This window comes from Salarias fasciatus, chromosome 3 (genome assembly GCF_902148845.1).
Source record: "Salarias fasciatus chromosome 3, fSalaFa1.1, whole genome shotgun sequence".
Lineage (NCBI taxonomy): Eukaryota > Metazoa > Chordata > Actinopteri > Blenniiformes > Blenniidae > Salarias > Salarias fasciatus.
In genome coordinates, this window is record NC_043747.1 from 20,512,805 (window position 1) to 20,534,185 (window position 21,381).

Sequence of the window (21,381 nt, forward strand, 5' to 3'; positions counted from 1 at the left end):
AGACAAAGTTAAGGTGATTAACAAACGCTTCAAACCGTCCGTCTCCCCTGTTGGACGACGCCCGGCCTGTGCTTACACAATACAGACGCGTGGTGTTGATATGATAAACAGCATGCTGGCTTCACTGTGCTTCACAATCAGGTCTGTGCAAGAGGACTGATCCACGATACAGCAGGGGGATTTGTATTTTAATGGATTTTGAATGAAAATGTGCCCAATTTTAGTATAAAAAGATGCTTTTTTTTTTTTAAGGGCCGAGTGGTCATAGTCTGAAAAGAAGCACAATTGTCATCTATTGATGTGTTGATCTTCACATTTTTACACTGCTATGCTCTAAAATGAAATTTAGAAGCATCTTCTGCTTGAGAAACTGTCACAGCAGGTCAGAGTGAAAGCAGATGACGGGTATTTTTTGTCATCCGTGGGATGTGAGGATCAGAAAAGTTAACAATGCAGGTCACAACAGGACGAGTGCAGACAGGTGAACCCGGTGAACAGGTTTCTTATCCTTTGCCAGGAAAACACATGACTGTGAGAACGAACAGGATGAGGCAGCGTCCCAATCCAACGGTCCATAGAGCGTGTTTTTATTACGCTCTCCGTTACGAGGGACTTTGATTGTTTTTTTTCTTCTTCTTCCACGAGACTTCACAAGACTGCAGAAATGCAAAGTGAACGACGACTGTAGGTAGAAATGGGCACGACACAAACACGCCACACACCCACGGAGGCCGGAAGCCGAGCGCTTCGCTTCTCGGCGTGCTGCTTCATCAGCTTTCTGAATGGGAAAGACAAAAAGGCCAAAAATCAGGCCGACACCAGGATGTAAGGCCTCTTTCTGTGCTATTTTTGGAACGAGGGAGGGGGGGAATGGCTGAATAAATAGAGGAAGGAAGGGAAAATGGCTATCATATGAAAGAAACGATGGCGAGCGCATTAAAGCAAAGCTTCCAAAATAAACAGTCCACGCAGACAACTCAAACCACGGAGGGGGCTTCAAATATTCAATAAGTTAACACTTAAAACAAGCGTGCCTGGCTTCAAAGCACGGGAGTCAGTATATAAACAAAAGGCACACCAACACACACTTGGAGGAGAGGAAAGAACCGAGCAGCTGAGGAGCAGCTGCAGCCGGACCGCAGGATCTCAGGCCAACGGAAAGAGTCCAACGACAAATAAGGCATTTCGAGAGGAGAGAGCAGACGTGTGGTGTGGAGTCTGTGGCGTGGGGTATCAGGAGGAGATCTCCGCCAGGCGCTGCAGCAGCGTGGAGAAGCCGGCCGCCTGCTGCGACAGCTCGGCCACGCGGTCCACCATCTCCTGCGAGGCCGACACCGACGGGTAGTTCTGCGCGGCGCCCTTCGTTGCCACGACAACTGCCTTCAAGGCCTGGCAGACCCGCCCGCCCGAGGTGGTGATCTGGAAAAAAAACAAAAAAAAAAAGATGAAGAAAATCAACTTTTTGTTAAAGTAACGAACTGAAAAAGTCAATGGCGTGGATTTCTCTGCGTACTTTGGACCGCAGGTCCGCCGAGGTCAGGAGGCGCGACAGCGTGTCGCCGATGAACACCAGCTTGTGGGCCGTCACGATGAGGCTCTTGCCCCTCGCCACGAAGACGCGGGGCGGCTGGTTGCCCTGCACGCTGCTGAACAGCACGTCGATGGCGTCCGCCAGGCAGGAGAGGTGGGCCAGGCTCTGAGACGAGTAGAAGGACAGCAGCTCCGAGTCCTCCAGGGAGAGGGTCCCCGGCAGGGGAGGGGACGGGGTCAGCTGGGGGGGCAGAAGCCACGTTTTTAGACATGGATAAGCGTCTTCAACTCAACAAACAAAAGACGGAGGCAGATCTAATCTGATAAAAGCGCCAGAGAAATCCTCTGCCGGTGTGCTAATGACGAAGTTTTGAAGCCTGCCAACTGTGCCACCTGCGGCCGAGGTCGCCAAGCACGGATTTAAAGGATCAAACGGGCTGGAAAGAGGATGAGAGTGATCCGACGGGACACCCGTCAACTTCTTTCTCCTCTTCTCTGCAAAAACCTCGGATCAAAGCCTTTTGGTTCTGATATTTAAACACCTCACTGTACGAGTTTAGGAAAAAATGAAGAAAAAAAAAACAATATTTTGTAATGCAAGGCTGAAAGCAAACTTTAAATTCTGGAGCGAGTCCATACAGTACGCCCAGTGACTGGGCTCGTCTCTCATTCACTGTCCGGCAGCCTCCCGCCGATGTGAGCCCAGACTGTTGCGATCCACAAGCCGCCTCTTGTTGCGGCTCGGAGTCAAAACAAAGAAGCCAAACAAGAAGGGAAGGCTGAGGCCGAGCAAAAGTAAAGACGTGAGCTCAGGCTGACGCAGTGGCAGCGGCCGGTCGGGGGTGAGCGTCGTGTGCGGTTACGTGTCGAGCTCCGCGATGGCGAGCCAGAAAAACACGGCTTCCAGAGTGAAGCTTTGCAAGGTCGTGTAAACACGGCAGGTACAAGAGGACGCATCGGGAGGCCGACAGCTGCTGCCGGTCGGATTAGTGAGTCACGGTGTGCACAAATCTCATCTAAAATCGCCATTTCGCAATGACCTCACTTCGAACTCCACTATATAGGCCTCATTGATGAAACTAAACAGTTCTTATGATCCTGGTTTGTATGCGGAGGTTTGAACTCACCCTTGTGTCGGCAGTGATGGTTTGTCCGTTCTCAGCCAGGACGTCAGGAGGCGGCTCCGGTTTACCCTGGCATGCGAAGACATAAACAAACACATAAAGTCAACATGAACAGACCAGAGACAGGAAAAAAACAACAACAATGAAGATCAGAATCCTGCTCAGAGAGACAGGAAATGAAAGGAGGAATCTCTGGCTGGTGCGTCATGGCGGGTCAGCTTTGCAGCACACACGCATTGAAAAGTCAACTGTTTCAGAGTTTCTCTCGCTGCTTGTCTTGCTAGTTGAGGAGATCGTTGGTAAACCGACCTGCAGTTTGACGTATCCCACGCTGTCCCCGCTGGGCGGCGGGGCCGGGACCGGGGTCAACCCGATCCCGGTGTACTCGTTGCTGGGGTCCTCTTCTCCGTCGACGGGGCCCACCGTGAGCGTGACGGTGGACGGGGTGGGGGGCAGCGTGAAGGCGGGCTGGGGGGTGGGCGGCAGCGGCCTCTCCTGGATCCAGCTCCCTTTCCGGGAGCCCATCCCGGACGGCTTCCCGTCGGGCACCGGGAGCGCGGGCAGCGGCCGCCGCGACAGGGACTCCTGGGAGGGCAGGCGGGGCCGGCCCTGCGCCTGCAGCAGGAGGGCGCTCTCCTCCAGGGAGCGCTGCACCAGCGACAGGAGGCCCTCGGACGGAGGGGCGCTCCCGGCGGCGGACAGCGCCGGGAGGAGGTCCGAGAGGCGCGCCCAGGCCTGCTGCAGCGGCGGCGGCGGCTCCGCCGAGTGGCTGGCCTTCCACGAGGACAGGATCTCGGCCAGGGAGGCGGCCAGGTCCCGGGACGTCAGCGTGGCGGCGGCGCTCAGCACCGAGTGCACCAGGCCGGACAGCGACGCCCGCCACTGCACGTCGCCCGAGCCGTTGCTGGAGACGGAGAGGCGGCGGGTGGAGGTGGAGGAGGACGAGGACGAGTGGGGGAGGATCTCCATGGTCAGGGCCGGCATGTCGTAGATGCCGCAGTCGGGCTCAGAGGAGTCTCGCTTGTCGCCGCCGCTGGCTCGCTTGTCCAGCACGGCGAGCAGCGCGCCGTCCTCACCGCCGTTCTCCCCGGGGCCCAGAGGCAGGCCGGGCAGCGTGGGGACGCTGTACACTTCATCATCGGCTTCATCGGGCTGAACGTCCGCCGTGGACATGTTCAGAGTGATTGTTGGGACGTCATAGACCTGCGAGGACAGAGACGACATGGACCAGGTCAGTGTGTCAGCCCGCCTTATCTTCAGTGTCGGGTAGAGCTGCACAAAGAATCATATCAACATGCTGACTGCCAAAACTGATAAACTGCTCCTCAAACAGATTAAATCCTTTGATTTCAATGATGTATAAAATGGTTAAAGGTTTCCACACATTGTGGTTTAGCAATCTGCTGTTACCAAACTGTCATAACATTGTGAATTTGCTGCAGGCACTTCTGGCAACCGCTCAGCAAACTGGTGAAAGTCATTCTCCACCTAGAGAAGCAGAACTGATCAGTGCTGATCTGGATAATTCACATAACAGACTGACGATAGTCCATTCTGTGATTTTTTTTTTTTTTCTCCCCAGTAACTTGGTCCAAAGATTCAGCTGGTTTTTAAACTTACATGCCTTTCCTGCTGCAACTGGGATTTGACCCAATAATTGGTTTTCCCTTTGCATCGAAGTCTAGTCCTAGAACTTATAACACAGTTCGTAAAGGATTAAAAGTGGCGGCTGCATCACAGTATAAGTTGATCATTCATAATGCTTAATAACTCGATTGCAAACTGTTCTAGATAAAGAATTAGGTGCGAGGTTATCAATATAAGAAACCTTATGACTGATAAACCAGGCTGCAGCTACACTTACAGCAATACTCTCTATTACACTTCAATACTTTTCCCAAATATCTGAACTGGGGCTGCAATCAATATGCTCAAATTGTATCAAATATCAAAAACTACACACTACAGTAACACCAACACACCTGTACACCAGTACAGCAGTATCTGATCAATCGGGGCTCCTCCTGTCTACATTTAGCGGGTATTTGCTCACCAAGTTGGACACGGCAGTCCAGAATCAAAGATCAGAGCCAGAAAAGCCAAATCAGACCTGCAATTAGCTGCAGCAGAGCTGCTGACCACCAGTGGGCGAAGCATATTTTTACCCATTTACATCAAAGTGTTGGATCAGTGAGTGTGCAGCCCACATCCAGTCCCTGCAGGGTGGGGGGGAGGAAACACTCCCAACAGCTGGCACACATTTTCAAGTAACATGAAAAAGGAAAGAGCACCGTGGGGGGCAGGGAGGTGGTGGTATGTCCTTGCCGCGGCCCGGACAGATGGGCGTGACCAGAGAGAAAAATAGCAGCGGCATTTGGACCGGATAGACAGGCTCCGGCTGCAGACGGAGACAGGTGTGGCCTCGCCTTCCAGCGGGGGGGGGAATGTGGGAAGAAGTGGCAGCGGGGGATCTGATCGTCATCTCTCGCTCGCCCGGCGCTTTCGCTTGTGTCGACACGAAGCCGACGCGCCGCTTTCTCACGGTCCCCGGATCCCTCCGAGCCATGTGGCGCTCGGAGGCGAAACCGAGGGCGGACTGAAAGACGATCCACATCACATGTGGGTGAGAGAGAGGCCCGCTCACACATTCTCCTGAAGGAGGAAATCCTCCAAACTGCACTCAAACACACGCAAATCTCAGTCAGATCTACTGACTTGGCAGGAATAAAATGTAAAAAAACACTCATGAAAGCGTGTGTTTGAGGCTCGGCGTTCACGTTTACCTCGGCCTCGCAGTCGGCTGCGGGGGGGACGCTGCGCGGGGTGTCGTAGATGCCGTCGTCGCTGCCGCCGCCCGCAACAGATGGGACGGGATGCTGCCACCTGCCACTGGGAGGGGTGTCGTACACCTGCCGGGGAAACGCATCGAAACGCCACATTACGACCGACAGACACGCGAGGAAACGTCAGATTACAACCCGCTGTTCCAAAACAGCTGGGGAGCCGTTTTCAAGAAATAAAAACCTGCAGTTTTATTCCGAATGGAACATAAATGGCACACATTCAGTTTTACATTTCATGGGAGAGATTAAACAACTCAAACAAGTTTCAACAGCTGAATAGAAAAGGATTTTATACATTTTATAGAAATAAATCTTGAAGATTAAGATTTTTTTTCTAATTATTGTAACAAAGTATCTCAAAATATCGGAATATCTCATCAAATCAAGGTTATTTTTTCAACTAGAGGGCATAATCATTACAATTAGAATTCTTCAAAATGTTTGAATATTCCATTTGACAGCAGAACGGTTTTTTAAGTGCAGGCATGACGGACCTGTTCGTTGAGCTGGTCGGAGGGATCCTGCTTCTCTCCCAGCTTGTTGTACGCGTTGCGGCTCTTCTCCAGGCCGTTACTGGGCCGGACTTCGGGCCCCTGCTTGTCCTCGTCCTGCTGCGGGCCCGAGGGCGGCACCTGAGCGGTGGGCTTGGTCTCGCCGTCCTTCCTGGTGACGGATCTGACCGGCGGCGCGGGCGGAGGGGGCTTCCGGGCAAAGTTGGGGGATCCCGGCGCCCTGGCCTGGCCCGCCCTGATCAGCAGGGGGGAGCCGCGGTGGCAGGCCAGGCCGGGTTTGCCCCGGGCGGTGGCGGCGGCGTTCGGGGGGACTCCCTTCAGCATGGGGCGGGGGGACGCCTGAGAGGGGTGGTGGTGGGCCAGGACTGTGGCGGGCGCCCGGTGGAGGCTCGCTCCCGGCGTGTCCTTGGATTGTGGGGTCACGGGAGGCCCGTTACAGGTCATAGCACCTCCGGTGGGGGACTGGTAAACTTCCTCGCTGGCGAGCGGCGTCCCTTTGGGCACCAGGTAACAGTCGTCCGAGTACGCCGCCGTTAGTGTTTCTCTAGGAACGAGATATGTAGTGTCCTCCGGCTCGTCGGCCGCCCTGGGCACCCCGCTGGGGGCCAGGTAGACGGACTCCGGGGCCGCCGGGCCGCCCGGCTTCCTCCCCGGAGGAGCCGCCGCAGGGAGGGGGCTGGCCGGGCTTTGATAAAGCGATCCCGTCATGTCCGTGCCCCGCCCCCTCAGGGAGGGCGAGCGAGGCCGGCCCACCACCCCGATGTCCCAGTCGGGCCGGGGCCGGGTGCCGGAGCTGGAGTGCGAGCGAGGCCGCCCGCCCTCCACCCTGCGGAGCTCCCCGGTTCTGGCAGCCGCTCCTCCTCCTCCTCCCCCCCGCCCCTCCCCGGCCGCCGGCGGAGAGCGGTACACTCCGTCCACGTCGTCCGCGGTGCGGGCGAGCGGCGGGCCGGGGGAGAGGTAGACCGAGTCCGAGCCGGGGGGCGGGGCCGTCTGGAGGAGGCGCAGGCGGTTGGCGGGGGCGATGCCCTGCCGGCCGTGCAGCGAGCAGAGCCACCAGCCCGGCCCGCCGTTCTGCTCCTGCTCCAGAACCATCAAGATGTCGCCTTTCCGGAAGGCCAGCTCCTCCGGGCTCTCCGCCGTGTTGTCGTACAGCGCCTTCGCCAAAACCGTCTGCAGGAGGAGAAGAAGAAGCAGAAGAAGAAGTGAGCGGGAGGGTAGAAAAGAAATCAACTCCGATCCTTCATTCACATCCAAAACGGCAAAAATGGGGAAGTGGGTTTTAATCAACAGCCTCACTTGTTCCTCACATCTGCAAACAAACGAGCACATTGATGGAGCCAGTCGTCAAGAGGCTGATTGTGCCGAGCTGTTGAATGAGGAGTGAATAAGGACCGTCTCGTAAATTGTCCGCATGGGAGGCAGGAGTGAGAGCAGGGGGATTAGCGCAAGGGGGGGAAAAAAACAAACAAAACAAAATCTGGAACGTGACGCGACTTCACAGACAATCGCATGGATGAGCAAGCTGGATTGTAATTATGATGACTGTCATTTCTGACACTACCAACTCCCAGGAGAATACAGACTGGGAGTCATTACACTCTGGAGGAAAACGCTATTAGTGTCCATCTATTCATGAATGTGCAGAAGGACTGCTTGCTGTGGCGCACAGGCACAGCAGCGTTTCAGAAAAGTTGGATTTTCCTCCGTTTACACGGAGACAGAGTCGGTCAAGAAACCCAATGAAAATGTTCCATTTTTGCTTGAAAATGACGTCATGTAAAAAAAGGGACCTAAAAGGGACAAAAAAGAAAAAAAAAAATCACAGCTGTGTCAGGATTGAGGAGGAGGAGGAGGAGGGATCAATGATCGAATGGACACAAGAGCTGGATGCTAATGAGCAGGATAAGAGTGAGGGGGGGAGGGGATGAGAGGCACATCTGTCCCTTTGCTGTTTAGGGTTTAATTGCAGACCTTAAAGCCACAGACCCCCTTCACCCCCCTTTCATTTTCTACTCCAACCCCCCAGGGACGGCTCGGCCTCTCCGAGCCATGTGGGACCTCCTGGGACAGTAATGGAGGCAGTGGGGAATGAGGTAAAATGAGCTGTTGTGGAAAAAAACAAGTGAGGATGATCTCATTTTATTACCGGCTACTTAATACAAACACAATTTCCTCCAATCTGGGAATTTTACTCACGCTTCAGTGCAGTACGCAGCATTTTTAAGAAACGTTTCACACCATAAGTGGTTAATAAAGTGTCTTTTTAACACTTTAAAGGTAGATTAGGTAGATCAGGTCAAGTTAATTGAATTACTTCTATTGACAATGTAACTAAATGGTTAAAAGGGAAGTTGGTTAAAAGAACTTCCCAGTTGAGCTTCGCTTGTGGGCGAATACTATTACAACCTGAGGCAGATGCAATTAATCACAATCACTCAAATTAGAGTATTTAAGCTGTAAATTGGTACTTTTAGGAGTATGTTTTTTCCCTGTAATCAAGTATTTTTCAAGCAATGTTACAGTCCTTTTTCCTTTTGATTTACAGTTGCATTGATTAAGCTGATTGAATGCAAAGAAAGAAGCATGGTTTTATCTCTTTATAGGGGGTATTTGCTAAGAGCTGTTTATTAATCTACACATCAAGACTGTGAAAACAGCACGCAGGCATAAAACTAGGCGAAGTCTCCCACATTTCAGGGCTACAAATGGGCTTTATTCTCCCTGAGGGCTGCCCATACATTATTGAGTGTTACTGTGCTACAGTATAATGACTTATTTACATAAAGATGACTCACTCCACATGGAAAGAAATAAACATACAGTCACTCTATGATGTTCGAGCAGTTTTTTTTCCCCCATTTCTGTGCACATTCTTGGAGCATTAACACCACGGCCCTGGATCGACCCGATCGTCGCAGAGCATGCCGGAGAAGCCAGAGAAACGTGCACACTCACTGAGACCGACATCGCTGCCGTGCGGATCTGGTGTTGTCTCTGAGAAACTCAGGGGTCCATGGAGAGCTGAGCAGGACACATCTCACGATGTGGGAGCATCTTCATTGGTATCCTAAAGGGGAAAAAAAAAATCACAACTCGTCTGCGGGCTCGAGGCAGGTGTGACTCCTTCCAGGCTCACACGTGAAATGAAAGGTAACCGCGGCTACACCTGTCTGAGCTTTCCACGCCCAGGAGGAGCGTCCACGGCAGCCTAGTTTAGGTCGTTAAATAAATAATCTCGCCTCACTCGCTATCAAACGCCACCGTTTGTAGCGTGGTAATTTTTTTTTCTCCCTGCCGAGCGTGTTATCCACGCTTCATTCCCACCAAATGGTGCATTATTAAAGTGAGAACCGCCGCCGCGGCCTACTTATTACACTAGCTTAGCTCAAAACAACAAAAGCAAACGCCGGATGAAAACCGGCAGAAAAACACACTTCTCGTTTCCAAACTCCGCCCTGATGAAGATGAATACCTGGTCCGTTTTTTTCTCCCTCTTCATATCGCTGATAAACTTCCAGTCTGTGATGAGTAAAAATCACTTCTTCTTTTCAGAAAATCTGTGGCTGGCCATCGGCGTTCAATCATCTCCGATGACAACAGAATCCACACCCCGCCTCCTCCGAGGGCCGGCCGCTACGCAGATCTACAAGCGCAACTAGCATAACTTCCACGTCCGCTTAGACTCATCCAGCATATATTAAGATCGTGCAGTTCGACGCAGCTCCTATCACACGCTGTCTCTGATTGGCTGGTCCCCCCTTGCGTTGCGTTCAGGAACGACCAAATTTTATTGTTAATCTGGAAAACTGAATAGAAAAAATAATTTTTTGACGTTTTTGTGTAACATCCAATACTTATTTATTATTTTTTGAGAATGCATTTATTGCTACGACAGTAACTGGGTGGAAAAAGAGACAAAGGAAAGCAATGATTTAACTTGATATTTTTATTTTGACGAGATTGCAACCAGGAAGAAAACTGTCTTCACACTCTCGTGAGCCAATATTGTCAAAGGTTCAGGACATAAACTTTGAGCCTTTTCTTGATTCCTCTGTGCAACTACGAGTTTAATTTTGGATAAACAACAAGGTGAGTTCATGCTCCTTACCGCCGTTGCATATTGCATTTATTGCATTGCAGTTATAGGTTGCAGAAGTTCTGTCTTTTTCATCATCAAGTATAAAACCACTGTTGTCACTCGTGGTTCAAAGTGTTTAATAAGTTTGAACTTTCTTCTTCTTTCTTCTTCTTCTTCATTTGACTTTTTTTGAAAACCACACTTTAACCCACATGACCTTTACCCCACTTCCAATGTTTTCCCGTGTGTAATCATTCCCTCTGTCCACAGGTAATGTTCAGAACTGTTTTCAGGTGTCTGAGGACTCAACCTGTGGCTGGCCAAAGAAGCATGTCACAAAGCAGTCTCACTGGAAAGGTAGCCATCGTCACTGCCTCCACAGATGGGTAAGGAGAACTTCATTTGGAAAAAATAAAACACACAAAGATCACTGTGGATGTGACACTGACTTGCATGGGTTAACTAAGTAACATTGCGCAATATTAACCTTTACATTTGATTACATTAGATTTTCTTTATTACAGCACAGCGCATGTAATAAAAATGTCTATAGTTTCGTAAAACTGAACAGTTACCACTGTAAAATGACTACAATCTCAACATAAAGCTAATTTTCTGGTGCAAAATACAGTGCAATGTCCCAAAAAACTATCGAATAGCTGCATTATGCATGTTTTTTCAAACATGAAGACTGTCCTTCAAAGAGCTGCTTTTGTACTTGTAGTGCATCACTGAGCCGTGAATATGTGCTTCGGTGAAGAATGCATTCAAACTATATTTATTGTATTTTAAAAGACCCCCTGTTGGGACATCACCTGTTTTCCCTGCTGCCCCCTGAAAGGAGATGCCAACTCTTTAAAACCTCTCCCTCCCCAAAAGCATCCAAGCCCACCAGGCGTGAGGTGTAATAACTCCTCCAATCTGTTCATGGATATATTTTTTTGTGTTTGTGTACCACATTGCAGCAACAGAGCAATTCAAAGTGCTTCACATTAGTAAACACGGAGAGCAGGGGTGTCAAACATGAGGCCTGTGGGCCGCCACAATGCTGAGACCTGAGCTGAGATGTAGGTGATACTGCCATGAATGCTGTGACTTTGTACAAACATGCATAATGCAACAGCTACATGTACTGTGTGCCGCAAATGTGCCTGGCATCCCCGATGTAGAGCAAAAATCACTGCGAAAGTTGAATTAATGCAAAGAAAGGTGAATGAATTAGAAAGAAAATATGAATGAAATCTGAGCCAGTTCAAACATGTCATTGTCAAATAGAAAGTGGGCCCAGGATGGAGCTTTGAGGAACTCCAGACTTGGATGTGACCTCTCTGATTCTAAAAGCTCCCTCTAAATCCAGTGCATTGTGAGCTGAGCGCCTCTTTTCTTCCTCCTCTCCCCTCAGGATCGGTCTGGCTGCAGCTCAGGCTCTGGGTAAACGGGGGGCTCACGTGGTCGTGAGCAGCCGGCGGCAGGCCAACGTGGACCGAGCGGTGTCTCTGCTGCAGAGCCAGAGCATCCAAGTGATCGGAACCACTTGTAACGTGGGCAAGGGAGAGGACAGGGAAAAGCTGGTGCAAATGGTAAGTATGACCAGAGAAAGTGGTGCAAAACCTTCAGAGGAACAGTCGTACTTTCATTAAAACATATCCAGGAAACATGCCTGCGTGCTCCCGCAAAGGATTTCTTCTTATTTTCACCAACCCGCAAATATTTTCCAGTAGCATTTTTGGAGCACTGAGGTGCTCACTGGAAAACTTCTGCGGTTTCGTGAGAGGACTTCTTCCATGGAAACCGTGCCTGCTCAATGATTCACGTATGGTAGAGTCATTACCAGCTCCAGTTATTCTTTTAACTCCTCATCTCTGACTCGGGGTTGGGTTTTTTTCAGTGTTCTGCTCTTGAGTTTGAGGATTTTTCATTCTAAGCTGGTAAATGTCTGAACAATGAGACCCGGGACTAAACTGCTAATTGTAACAAGCTGCTACAGTGAAAGCCAGGAACCTTTTTCCTAGGGAAACTGCTTTGGCATCAAAGCAATACCATAAAGGAAAAGTAGAGATCAATCATACAGCGAGACTTTTTCTAACTTCAATATATTAGCTTTTGTAAAAGGTACCTGAAAAAGACAATGATCTGTGGTCCGTGTGGAGTTTAATGTTGTGACTGTGTGTTCTGGATCAGACTCTGGACAAGTATGGAGGCATCGACATCCTGGTGTCCAACGCGGCGGTCAACCCTTTCTTCGGAAACATGTTGGACTCCACAGAGGAAGTTTGGGACAAGGTACAAACGAGAAATGATTTATTTCCCCATCAGAATCTCTTCAAGCCTGACGAAAATGAGCAGTTTTGGAGAAGACAGTTTGATTTCTCCACAGATTCTGGCTGTGAATGTGAAATGTTCCTTCCTGCTGACCAAGCTGGTGGTGCCTCACATGGAGAAAAGAGGGTGAGAAACGGCACAAATCTGACAAAAAAAAAAAAAAAGACTTGATGTTTAAATAATCGCCGTTTCTCTCTCAGAGGGGGAAACGTGATATTTGTGTCGTCTGTGGGAGGATACCAACCGATGCCGGTAAGCCAGAATCTGAATCTATCAAGTAATTTCTTAGGTGAAAGTAGTCATAGCTGCCTTTATGTACACGTTTTTGCAAACTCACGCTATAAAGTTTTAGGTAGCTATCTCCTCTGGACAGATGACAGGTATTCTCAGATAAAACTTAAGTAAATTCCCTCTTTTAATGGTCCATCCACACAGGTTGGAACAGACCCTGTAGTGAGTCGGTTTTGGCCAATGGGCCATGTTGACACCTCCAGTGCACACAATCTGCTACATAGCTTAGCTGGCTGTCAAAGTTCCGCACTGTGTATTTTAGTGGTCCAGTTTTACATGAACTTACATGCAGTTGCAGTTTTTGTTTCATTGTACTGCAGCTGTAAATGTGTGTGTTTCCCTGCAGGCGTTAGGACCTTACAGCGTCAGTAAGACGGCCTTGCTGGGCCTGACCCGGGCCCTGGCCCCCGAGCTGGCTCAGAGTAACATCAGGGTGAACTGCGTGGCTCCCGGAATCATCAAGACTCGCTTCAGTGAGGCGGTGAGGACGCCAGCCTGCCCTGAGCAAAAGATGGGGTTTTTTGTGTGGTAATCTCTCACCGTGGGCTTGTCTTGTTCCAGCTGTGGCAAAACGAAGACATCATGGACGAGTTCAAAAAGCAGCTGTGCATTAAAAGGTGACACTTCTTACATTGTTTTTTTATGAATGAAAACATTAGAGAACCTAGGAGCAATAGAACGTGTATAACATTATTTTACTTTTATCTTATATTCATGTAGATATTGTGATACCGTGCATACAAATAAACAATAGGGGCCCCATTACCAAACCGTGTGGGACACCACGGGTATTAATAGTCAGCTCCTTGTGGTCAGAAGACAGCGTGAATGCAGGTTTTTTTGTATTTCAGAATCGGACAGCCAGAGGAAATTGGAGGAGTGATCGCGTTCCTTTGCTCCGACGAGGCATCCTACATCACCGGAGAGACCATCACGGCGACCGGCGGGATGAGCTGTCGGCTGTGAAGCTGCCGCCACTCAAAGCTGAACTGCACTAATTTTTGATGACATTTTGATTACTTTCATAATATACCTCTGAAGTGCTGCAATAAAGTTAATACAAAAGAATGATTGATCAATCCAAACACAGCAGCTAAGTTCCAACTGATAACACAAAATTATATTTTATATGGAAAAAGCTTGATTTCTGATGCAGGCACGAGTAAATTCTCAAATATTTTCATGCAGGACAAGTACCAGAAAAGTGTTCAAAAATGTTTTTAGAAATATTAAAGCTATAAATGGACTGTAAATCTACTGCAACTCAAGATCAGAGCTGTTTAACTGATTTGTCCAACTGACGGCATTGAAAGAATGAAGAGGAGTTGACTGTCATATCCAAAACTTTATTAACAGATATTCCATGTACGGTCAAGCCTTCATTCACAAATAAAAAGTTGCATGATACAAAAATAAAACGTTGGAATAAGTGAAGATAAAAATAACAGAAAATGTCTTTGGGCGTTGTCTACGATGATATGGGTGGAAGAGAAAGGTTTGAAGGCCCTCGGGGGGGCGGGGCGGGGCGGGGGCTTCAGGTGTGTCTGATCACCTGTTTTTGCTGCTAGTGGACAGGAAGCTGCAGCGGGACGCCCCCGGCTTCCAGAACTCCCTCAAGGTGGGGACGTAAGTCCCGTGTTTGGTCTTGTAGTAGCGCTTGGTGAACAGCTGAGGGAGACACAGTGGCGTCAATAGTCTTGCGCTCTTGATTTTTAAGGGGTACAAAGTTGATCTTATGTTTTAAAAACAAGCAAGTCAGCATTTATGTCACAAAACTATTAATTTTCAGAGCTGAGATTCCAGACTGAGCACACACACATACCCTGCCTTTGAAGTTCTTTGTCGCCTCGTCTTCAGAATCTGCCACGTAGTCGTCTCCTTCTCCTGGAGCCAGCGCCTCTAAACGCACACAAAAAAACAACAAACTCAGTGATCAACGGTTTGATCACTACCAGCTGGATTCCATTCCATTCTGTATCGATTTGACTTGATCGGTTCACCTGTAGCGACCCGCTGCCGAGGTGCCGAGCTGCTGACGCTCGGTGACAGGGGCCGATTTCTGTCAAGCAAAAACATCAGTGAGTAGCGATGTGTTTCAGTATATCAGAAATAAACCAGGAAACTGGAAAGTGCTGCTGGATGGGGGAGAAGTTTCTAAAGGATCACGGGATCATTATCTGCAACATCACTGTCTCAGACAGGAAAAACCAAATGAAACCAGCAGCCGTGAACCACTTGATTTTATTGCATTTGGAAGGTTTCAAATCTTCACAACAGTGGATATCTACTCTCTTTCACACATGCAGAGCAAAGGTCTGAAACCTTTTTGTCACTTTTCACCAAAAGTCTTCAGAAAATTCTCTTTGGAGCCATAAAACTTATTGAATCACGAAGGACGGGTCAGCCCATAAAGTTATTTTTGTAGTTTATATTAACGTGCATTCATGACGTCTCACAACAATTGAAAATAAATTTTTCCAATTAGGTTTTTCTAGTTAATAAAAGTATTTTGGACCTAGGCCTGGGCGATTATATGATCGTGATTGGTGATCGCGATTAATTTCCAGTCGATCACGGTGATCAGCTGTGAGCGCATTTACTCGATCAGACATGGCGGAAATGTGCGTGACACAGTCGACTTTTTCCTGCTCAACTTCCGCCTGCAAGTTGTCTGAGAAGTAAACAGAGATGGAGCTCAACGTGGAGCAGCGAAGCAGATGAAGTCAGCCATGTATTGGCGTTATCCTCTGAAGATGAGGCTGCTGCTGACAGGACAGGCTGCTCCACCTGCACCGCTGCTAGCTCACCGATCCGCAAAGAATCTGGTCTTTTGAGTCCAGGAACTACTTGTGATACAGTTTAACTAACGATCGTTCAGTTCTTCTCTTTTACTGAAAATAACGGTGCATCGCGTCATTGAACATATCACCACTTCTTGCCGCTAACGCTCTGTTTCTAACAACATCCAGACGAGCCTGCAGCGGCTGCAGCGCCCCTCTTCTTCTGTGGTGTCTGTGTAAAATAAGGTTGAACATGCAAACAGCACCCCTGGTGGCATGAAGTGCAATTGCAGTCATGGCGTCGCCTGTGGCTGTGGTCCGAATGAGGATCTCCCTGAGTTTATTCCAAATGTTTCAGAAACCAGAATATTTATCTTAACACGAATATTGACTGCACGTAAATGTAGCCAGTGCTGTCTTTTCAGGCCACTGCACCATACGAGCAACATTGTAAGAGGAGAAAAATGATTAATTTTGTCTATTTTTTTTATATTATTGTAGTTTTGCACCGTTACATTTTAAATCTAATCTGTCCAATCTAGATTATTTAAATTTTGTACATTTGATGCAAGCATTAATGATGGCAGCAGCATATTTAGCATCATAACTTGAAAATAATGTTTATATTCTAAAGCACCTTCATTATCCCCAGGCGGTTTCTTTAGTTTTTTAATCTTTTACAGCAACAAAAATCCTCAGGGCTGGAAACTGTCACACTTTAACTAACGATCGTTCAGTTCTTCTCTTTTACTGAAAAAACGGTGCATCGCAGGATTTTATTGTCTTGGTGCTAGATTTTTTTTTCCCATTTACTGCACTGTTAAGTGAGATTGTTCTTATATTTTTCTATGTTTATATTATTTAATTTGCATTGCTATTTGCTTGGTTTGTTAATAAAATGTTAAACTATTCTATAGTTCTAGTTTTCAGTGCAGATGCATTAAAACTGGTTTAAAAACAATATAGCATATCGTGATTTTAATCGAGATTGAATGATATGAAAAAAAAAATCGTGATCATTTTTTTTGCCATATCGCCCAGCCCTATTTGGACCTTTTAGCCAACTTAAACTGATTCAGTTGGGTTGTTTTCAAACTTTTTGGCTCCTTTATTTCCCCCCCGAGTCAATCCTACTTCAAACAATTTTCCCCTCAGACTTTTAGCAACATTCGCAGACTTTAGCCTTTTTTAAAATTGCAATTTTAACCATTTTAGCCAGGAGAGTCTTTGAAAAGAAGCCAGATATGCAAATAAATTAAAATAAATAGAGTAATTCTTGGAGAGCCAATACAGAGAAACTAAAGAGCCACAGGCTGCAGACCTGCAGAAATCAGAGCACAAACTGCAGTTTTGCTTTTTAATAGCACTAGTTCACTTCTTGACATTTGAAAGCGACAGATCAACAGTCTCCTCCGTCTACCCTCGTTTCTCTTACTCTTTATCATCCAAGCCCGGACTCTGGGATTCAGGTGTTTGATGGCTGCCTCTCTGTGGTCGTCTCTGTGCTTTGACCGGCGACTTCCTCCTCTGTTGCTTATGCGAGGGCGACGCCGCTTCCCCTTTGAAGGAGCTCCTCGCGAGGACTGCCTGCATTGAGAGCCTTTCCACCACGACTCTGGGTTGGCTGCTCAAACACGAGGCAATGGCGGCGCTGAGAGACGCGTGCTGGGGTCGCTGGGCAGCGGAGGCTGCTGGGATTTTATTGCTGCAGCTCCCGTCGCCGGCAGCTTTAGCTCCTCTTGCCTCTGTGGTTGTTGTGGATTTGCGTGCTCTCTGCCTGCTTTTCTTCTTGTTGGCGGGTCTGGACGGGCCTGCGGCTTCCTCTTCTCCCTCACTGGACTCCCGCTCTCCTTCCTCGGGCTGCTTGCGCTTCGTCCCGGCGCCGCGGGGGGAGCAGCCCGCCTCACTGCCGCCGGCTTCGGGTTTGTACCTGATTGACGTGAAGCTCTGGCTCTCTTTCTGCAGCGTCCTCATGATGGGGACGTCCTCATTCGAGATGAGGCCGAAAACGGGTGTGATTGGTGCTTTACCCTGACACTGGTCCGAGGGCGATTTTCTGACCCGTCCAGACGGCGGCAGAGACATGGAGGTCAGGATGGAGTCGCCCATGTTTGGAGGCAGGGATGCTGCGACAAGTAAACAACAACACGAGCGACCGTCACCATTTCACTCCAACCAACCGGTGGCTAAACATGCTAACTGTGTCGTCATCAGCACCTCTGCCGTTTCCATGGAAACTGAAATCATTTCAGGAAGGAGCGAGCACAGGGAGCGTGAATGACGGGAATATTTCACCTGCTGCTTCCAGATGACCCAGACAGGTCTGATGCTTCAGTAAGATCTCTAGGAGCTGAGGTTGGGTGGCCGCCTGCGCACACTCCTCCAGGACAGGGGGGGCGTCCCTGAGCCACGATGCCGTCTGCAAGCCAACAACCAGGAGACTCAAAACAGGAAACGTTTCAGTGTTTTATTCTGAGACCAGAAGGGTTATTCTCACATTTTTCTTCACATAAAGAAATACAAACATCCACACATAAACTACAGTTACAGTTACATTACCTGCTGCAGGCTGGGAACAGGAAGCAGCTGATCCAACCGAATGAGGAACTCCCACAGCAGCTTCTCCAGCTCCCGGTCAAACGTCGGGCCGTACTCCACGGGGAACTCTTCCTGTCGGAGGACGTCCAGGCGTTACAGACCCGACCTGGACTCGCACGTCAACGGTTTGCTGATCCATTTAGATGCGAGTTAATTCACCTTGAAGAAGTGCTCCCTCTCCGCTGGCTCTGTGAGCAGCGTGTGAACAAAAGCGTGGAATTGTTCCACTGTGTGCACGATCTTTACATCCTTCTTCTGGGAAAGAAAAACACATCAATGACACAAAGAGTATGCATTTATTGGATAATGAAGAGTCCATATCAACAGTAAATACAAGCTTGTTGGCACTGTTAAACTTTTTCTTTCGTGTAATCAACATTTTGGGTGCAGTTGTACTGTTTTCTTTCAAGCATGAAACTACATTTGCGATCATACAGTGCAACTTTAATATTTTGGGCAGAGCAAGACATGCACTGTGAGCTGTGAGGTCTCATACAGACAGGTGTGCCTTTCCTACTCAAGTCCAATCGGTTCAATTAAACACAGCTGGACTCCAATAAAGAAGCAGAATTATCTCCAGGAGGATCAGAAGAAATGGAAGCAGGTGAGTTAAATATGAACGTCGCTGCAAAGGGTCTGAATACTTATGACCATGTGATATTTCAGTTTTTTTTCCATAAATTTCCAAAAAATTCTACATTTCTGTTTTTTTTTCTGTCAAGATGGGGAGCCGAGTGTACATTAATGAGAAATAAAATTAACCTTTTTGATTTTGGCAAATGGCTGCAATGACACAGAGTGAGGAATTTCATGGGGTCTGAATACTTTCCGTACCCACTGTATATGCTATGAATGTGAAAACCTTTTAATTTTCAATGATTTTGAGATGTGAAAATGTGTGTATAAACAGAAAACATTAACATTTCTACCAAAGAAATTAAATATAAGATGACTTTCTCAATTATATAAAATAAATTCATAATAGTACAAGTCAATTTTTTGTATTTATCTGTATTTCGTATATGTTTTAGCATATCTGGAACAAATTTATAAAAAAAGACACAAAATAAATGCCTCTATTGTAATTATGGAACACGTGAAGAAATTGAAATATGATGCAAAATTCATTTATTTTAATGCCTCATTTCAGTAACCGCCATGTCATTATTAAGTCCTTCACATTTTACCTGGATATTTGATTGTGATACATTTGCATTTTGGTTTTTTTTCCTCCCTGCAGATGTTAAACCTTGTTAATTTTAAATACAGTCCTTGTGTCGCCATATTGATGCTGGAATATCTTCGCATGAGAGGTGATTGGAAAGAGCCGAAAGTGTTCAAAATATGGAGGAATCTCTGAACTTTTAAGACAGATCGGTGTGGCAGTAGGTGTCGTGTTGTGAGATTTACCACAGTGGAGGCTGAAGCAGGTGCACGGATCCTTTCCAGATGAGGCTGAATCACCTTCACATCTGGCTGCACGGAGCACAACTCCAGGATTAACTGGAGTAGATGGAACAAATTAAAACGTAACTCCAAAAAAGAAATAGAAGAGTCAATTTTTGCTTTTGTTGTGTGACGTACCCGGGCTCTCAGGCCCAGAGCCAGCCTCCCCTGGTGTCTGCTGGTGAGCAGTCCTGGCACCGTCTCGCAGGCCGACGTGACGAACTCCTCCACGACGCCGTACTGCATCACGTCCCTCTGCTGCAGCACCTTCCACAGAGCCGCGGACACCACGCGCACCGGGGGAGCCAGCAGCTGGAGGGCGGCGAAAGGAAGGCTGAGATCTGCACGGGAGACAAAGACATACGTCTGATGTTTCATGACAATCTAACAGCGTGTCACAAACCCATTTTCCCCCAAATCTGGTGTTAATTTGGATAGATGTGATGATTTGGCTATGAGAATTTAGTCTAAACACATTTTAGGATTTCCCAGTGACACCCCGAGGGCCTGTCAGGCAGAACTAAAGGGCCACATATGGCCCGCGGGCCTTATGATGCCAAGGTCTCATTAAAAAGAGTCATTACTGTATAGAACAAGCGAAGGAAGCGTAACTGATGCATGCTGCTTCACTTCTCTCCATGGTTTCAAACTTCAGTCACTCCCTTGAATGCATACATGTAAAGTTCCTCTGCAATATCCACACCATGCATCTTGTCACTACCATACCACTCTTTAAGTACGTATACAACCGTGATAAATGCATGTATTCTTCCCAGGAGGAGAGGTTTACCGTCGTCTTTGGGTTTTCTTGATGCCATTTCGCTGAGTTCAGAAGCTACAGTTACTGTTAGCTTAGCAGCTCATACGACAAACTGCTCCCGCTGCGAAATACAACCCACGACTTCGTTGATAAAGTAAAGTCGTGGGGGGAAAAAAAAGCTGGAAATATTTCTGGATAACTCCAGAGACTCTGCACAGGTCGTCGGATAACCGTCTGTCAAGCACCGGTTGTAAATTACTAGTTTTTTCCGCTACAAACAAAACTTCAGCTCATCCTCCCGCCTTCACCGCGGCGGCAGACGACGATCAAATTAGGCACCGGAATGTCCCGGATTGGCGGTGCTTGAGTGGAAAGAACGTTGAGAGTGAGAAGGCGTGGGAAGCTCCGTCCTGCAGGTGCGCTGGAGTGATTAAAAGAAGCGTCACCGAAAGAAACGTCACTCTGACGTGGCTGGATGCCACGTAAAGACGCAACGCGGAGACGTGAGACGTAACGTCAGTGAGCGTTTTGCGAACCGTAATAAAAGCAGTCAAACAACGTCAAAACAAACACAATGTAATCATAAATAAAATAAATGAAACATTAAAACTATCTAGAAATAATAAAACAAAAATTCTTCAATAGCATCTTTTTATCAGGCTGAGATGATGAAAACAAATGCAAAACTGTAAATTATTTACCAGTTTATTTGTCTATTTAAAAAAAATCATATTATAAACTAAACTAAAACAGCTTAAAAAGTTTCCAAATACTTTTTATTAAGATATTAAAATATTGATGGCATGACAGTAATTTTTTTCACGGTTTTTGCAGAAGTTTTACATATTGTGACGTTAAATAAGAATAATATATTAATGACCAAAGTGTAGCTGACAGGAAAATGTGATAAATTGTTGCAGTAAACTACTTCATATGGTCTATGCAACACTCCCATACACACTAAAAAGCACTGATTACCATAAATTGCTGTCGGTACTGACTGCAGAATGTACTCAGAAGTGGTAAGATAGAAAAAAAGATTTTGTGTGAGTCGACACATATGCCGGCAGCATGAACTTTGCTCCAATCCTGCTGAT

At 47.7% G+C, this 21,381-nt stretch overlaps 3 protein-coding genes across 4 annotated transcripts; 1 reads left to right on the forward strand and 2 right to left on the reverse strand.

Annotated features, from left to right (window-relative positions):
* Positions 1–186: 186 nt before the first annotated feature.
* Positions 187–9,609, reverse strand: efs (embryonal Fyn-associated substrate). Its single transcript, XM_030088474.1, has 8 exons — positions 9,482–9,609; positions 8,965–9,076; positions 5,992–7,179; positions 5,438–5,563; positions 2,964–3,857; positions 2,658–2,723; positions 1,514–1,771; positions 187–1,419 (listed from the first exon to the last, which is right to left on the reverse strand). Exons 2-8 carry the CDS (start codon positions 8,974–8,976, stop codon positions 1,234–1,236), a joined length of 2,730 nt encoding a protein of 909 aa, XP_029944334.1. The 5' UTR covers positions 8,977–9,076; positions 9,482–9,609; the 3' UTR covers positions 187–1,233.
* A 289-nt stretch (positions 9,610–9,898) lies between these two features.
* On the forward strand, positions 9,899–14,106 carry dhrs4 (dehydrogenase/reductase (SDR family) member 4). Its single transcript, XM_030088499.1, has 9 exons — positions 9,899–10,098; positions 10,358–10,473; positions 11,490–11,667; positions 12,269–12,370; positions 12,465–12,535; positions 12,610–12,661; positions 13,047–13,181; positions 13,262–13,317; positions 13,552–14,106. Exons 2-9 carry the CDS (start codon positions 10,361–10,363, stop codon positions 13,664–13,666), a joined length of 822 nt encoding a protein of 273 aa, XP_029944359.1. The 5' UTR covers positions 9,899–10,098; positions 10,358–10,360; the 3' UTR covers positions 13,667–14,106.
* A 17-nt stretch (positions 14,107–14,123) lies between these two features.
* tinf2 (TERF1 (TRF1)-interacting nuclear factor 2) lies at positions 14,124–20,586 on the reverse strand. Of its 2 annotated transcripts, XM_030088488.1 has the most exons (10): positions 20,315–20,586; positions 19,663–19,865; positions 19,489–19,581; positions 18,238–18,333; positions 18,040–18,150; positions 17,776–17,899; positions 16,916–17,606; positions 14,701–14,759; positions 14,523–14,599; positions 14,124–14,368 (listed from the first exon to the last, which is right to left on the reverse strand). In XM_030088488.1, exons 1-10 carry the CDS (start codon positions 20,340–20,342, stop codon positions 14,249–14,251), a joined length of 1,602 nt encoding a protein of 533 aa, XP_029944348.1. In that variant the 5' UTR covers positions 20,343–20,586; the 3' UTR covers positions 14,124–14,248. The 2 variants fall into 2 exon arrangements, 1 of the variants encoding a protein (XP_029944348.1); XR_003931280.1 differs by lacking the exon at positions 14,124–14,368 and having other exon boundaries at positions 14,701–15,215; positions 16,534–17,606.
* Positions 20,587–21,381: the final 795 nt, after the last annotated feature.

Excerpts from the sequence above, each read along its gene's own strand:
- efs (XM_030088474.1), bottom strand. Across the intron at positions 3,858-5,437 it reads CAGCCGACTGCGAGGCCGAG|GTCTATGACGTCCCAACAAT; the intron begins GTAAACGTGAAC and ends CTGTCCTCGCAG. Across the intron at positions 1,772-2,657 it reads CCATCACTGCCGACACAAGG|CTGACCCCGTCCCCTCCCCT; the intron begins GTGAGTTCAAAC and ends CTGCCCCCCCAG.
- dhrs4 (XM_030088499.1), top strand. The coding sequence starts at position 10,361 with ATGTTCAGAACTGTTTTCAGGTGTCTGAGGACTCAACCTGTGGCTGGC. Across the intron at positions 12,662-13,046 it reads GAGGATACCAACCGATGCCG|GCGTTAGGACCTTACAGCGT; the intron begins GTAAGCCAGAAT and ends GTTTCCCTGCAG. Across the intron at positions 13,182-13,261 it reads AGACTCGCTTCAGTGAGGCG|CTGTGGCAAAACGAAGACAT; the intron begins GTGAGGACGCCA and ends GTCTTGTTCCAG.
- tinf2 (XM_030088488.1), bottom strand. The coding sequence starts at position 20,342 with ATGGCATCAAGAAAACCCAAAGACGACG. Across the intron at positions 17,607-17,775 it reads GGGTCATCTGGAAGCAGCAG|CATCCCTGCCTCCAAACATG; the intron begins GTGAAATATTCC and ends TACTTGTCGCAG. Across the intron at positions 14,760-16,915 it reads CCGGGCTTGGATGATAAAGA|AAATCGGCCCCTGTCACCGA; the intron begins GTAAGAGAAACG and ends TTTGCTTGACAG.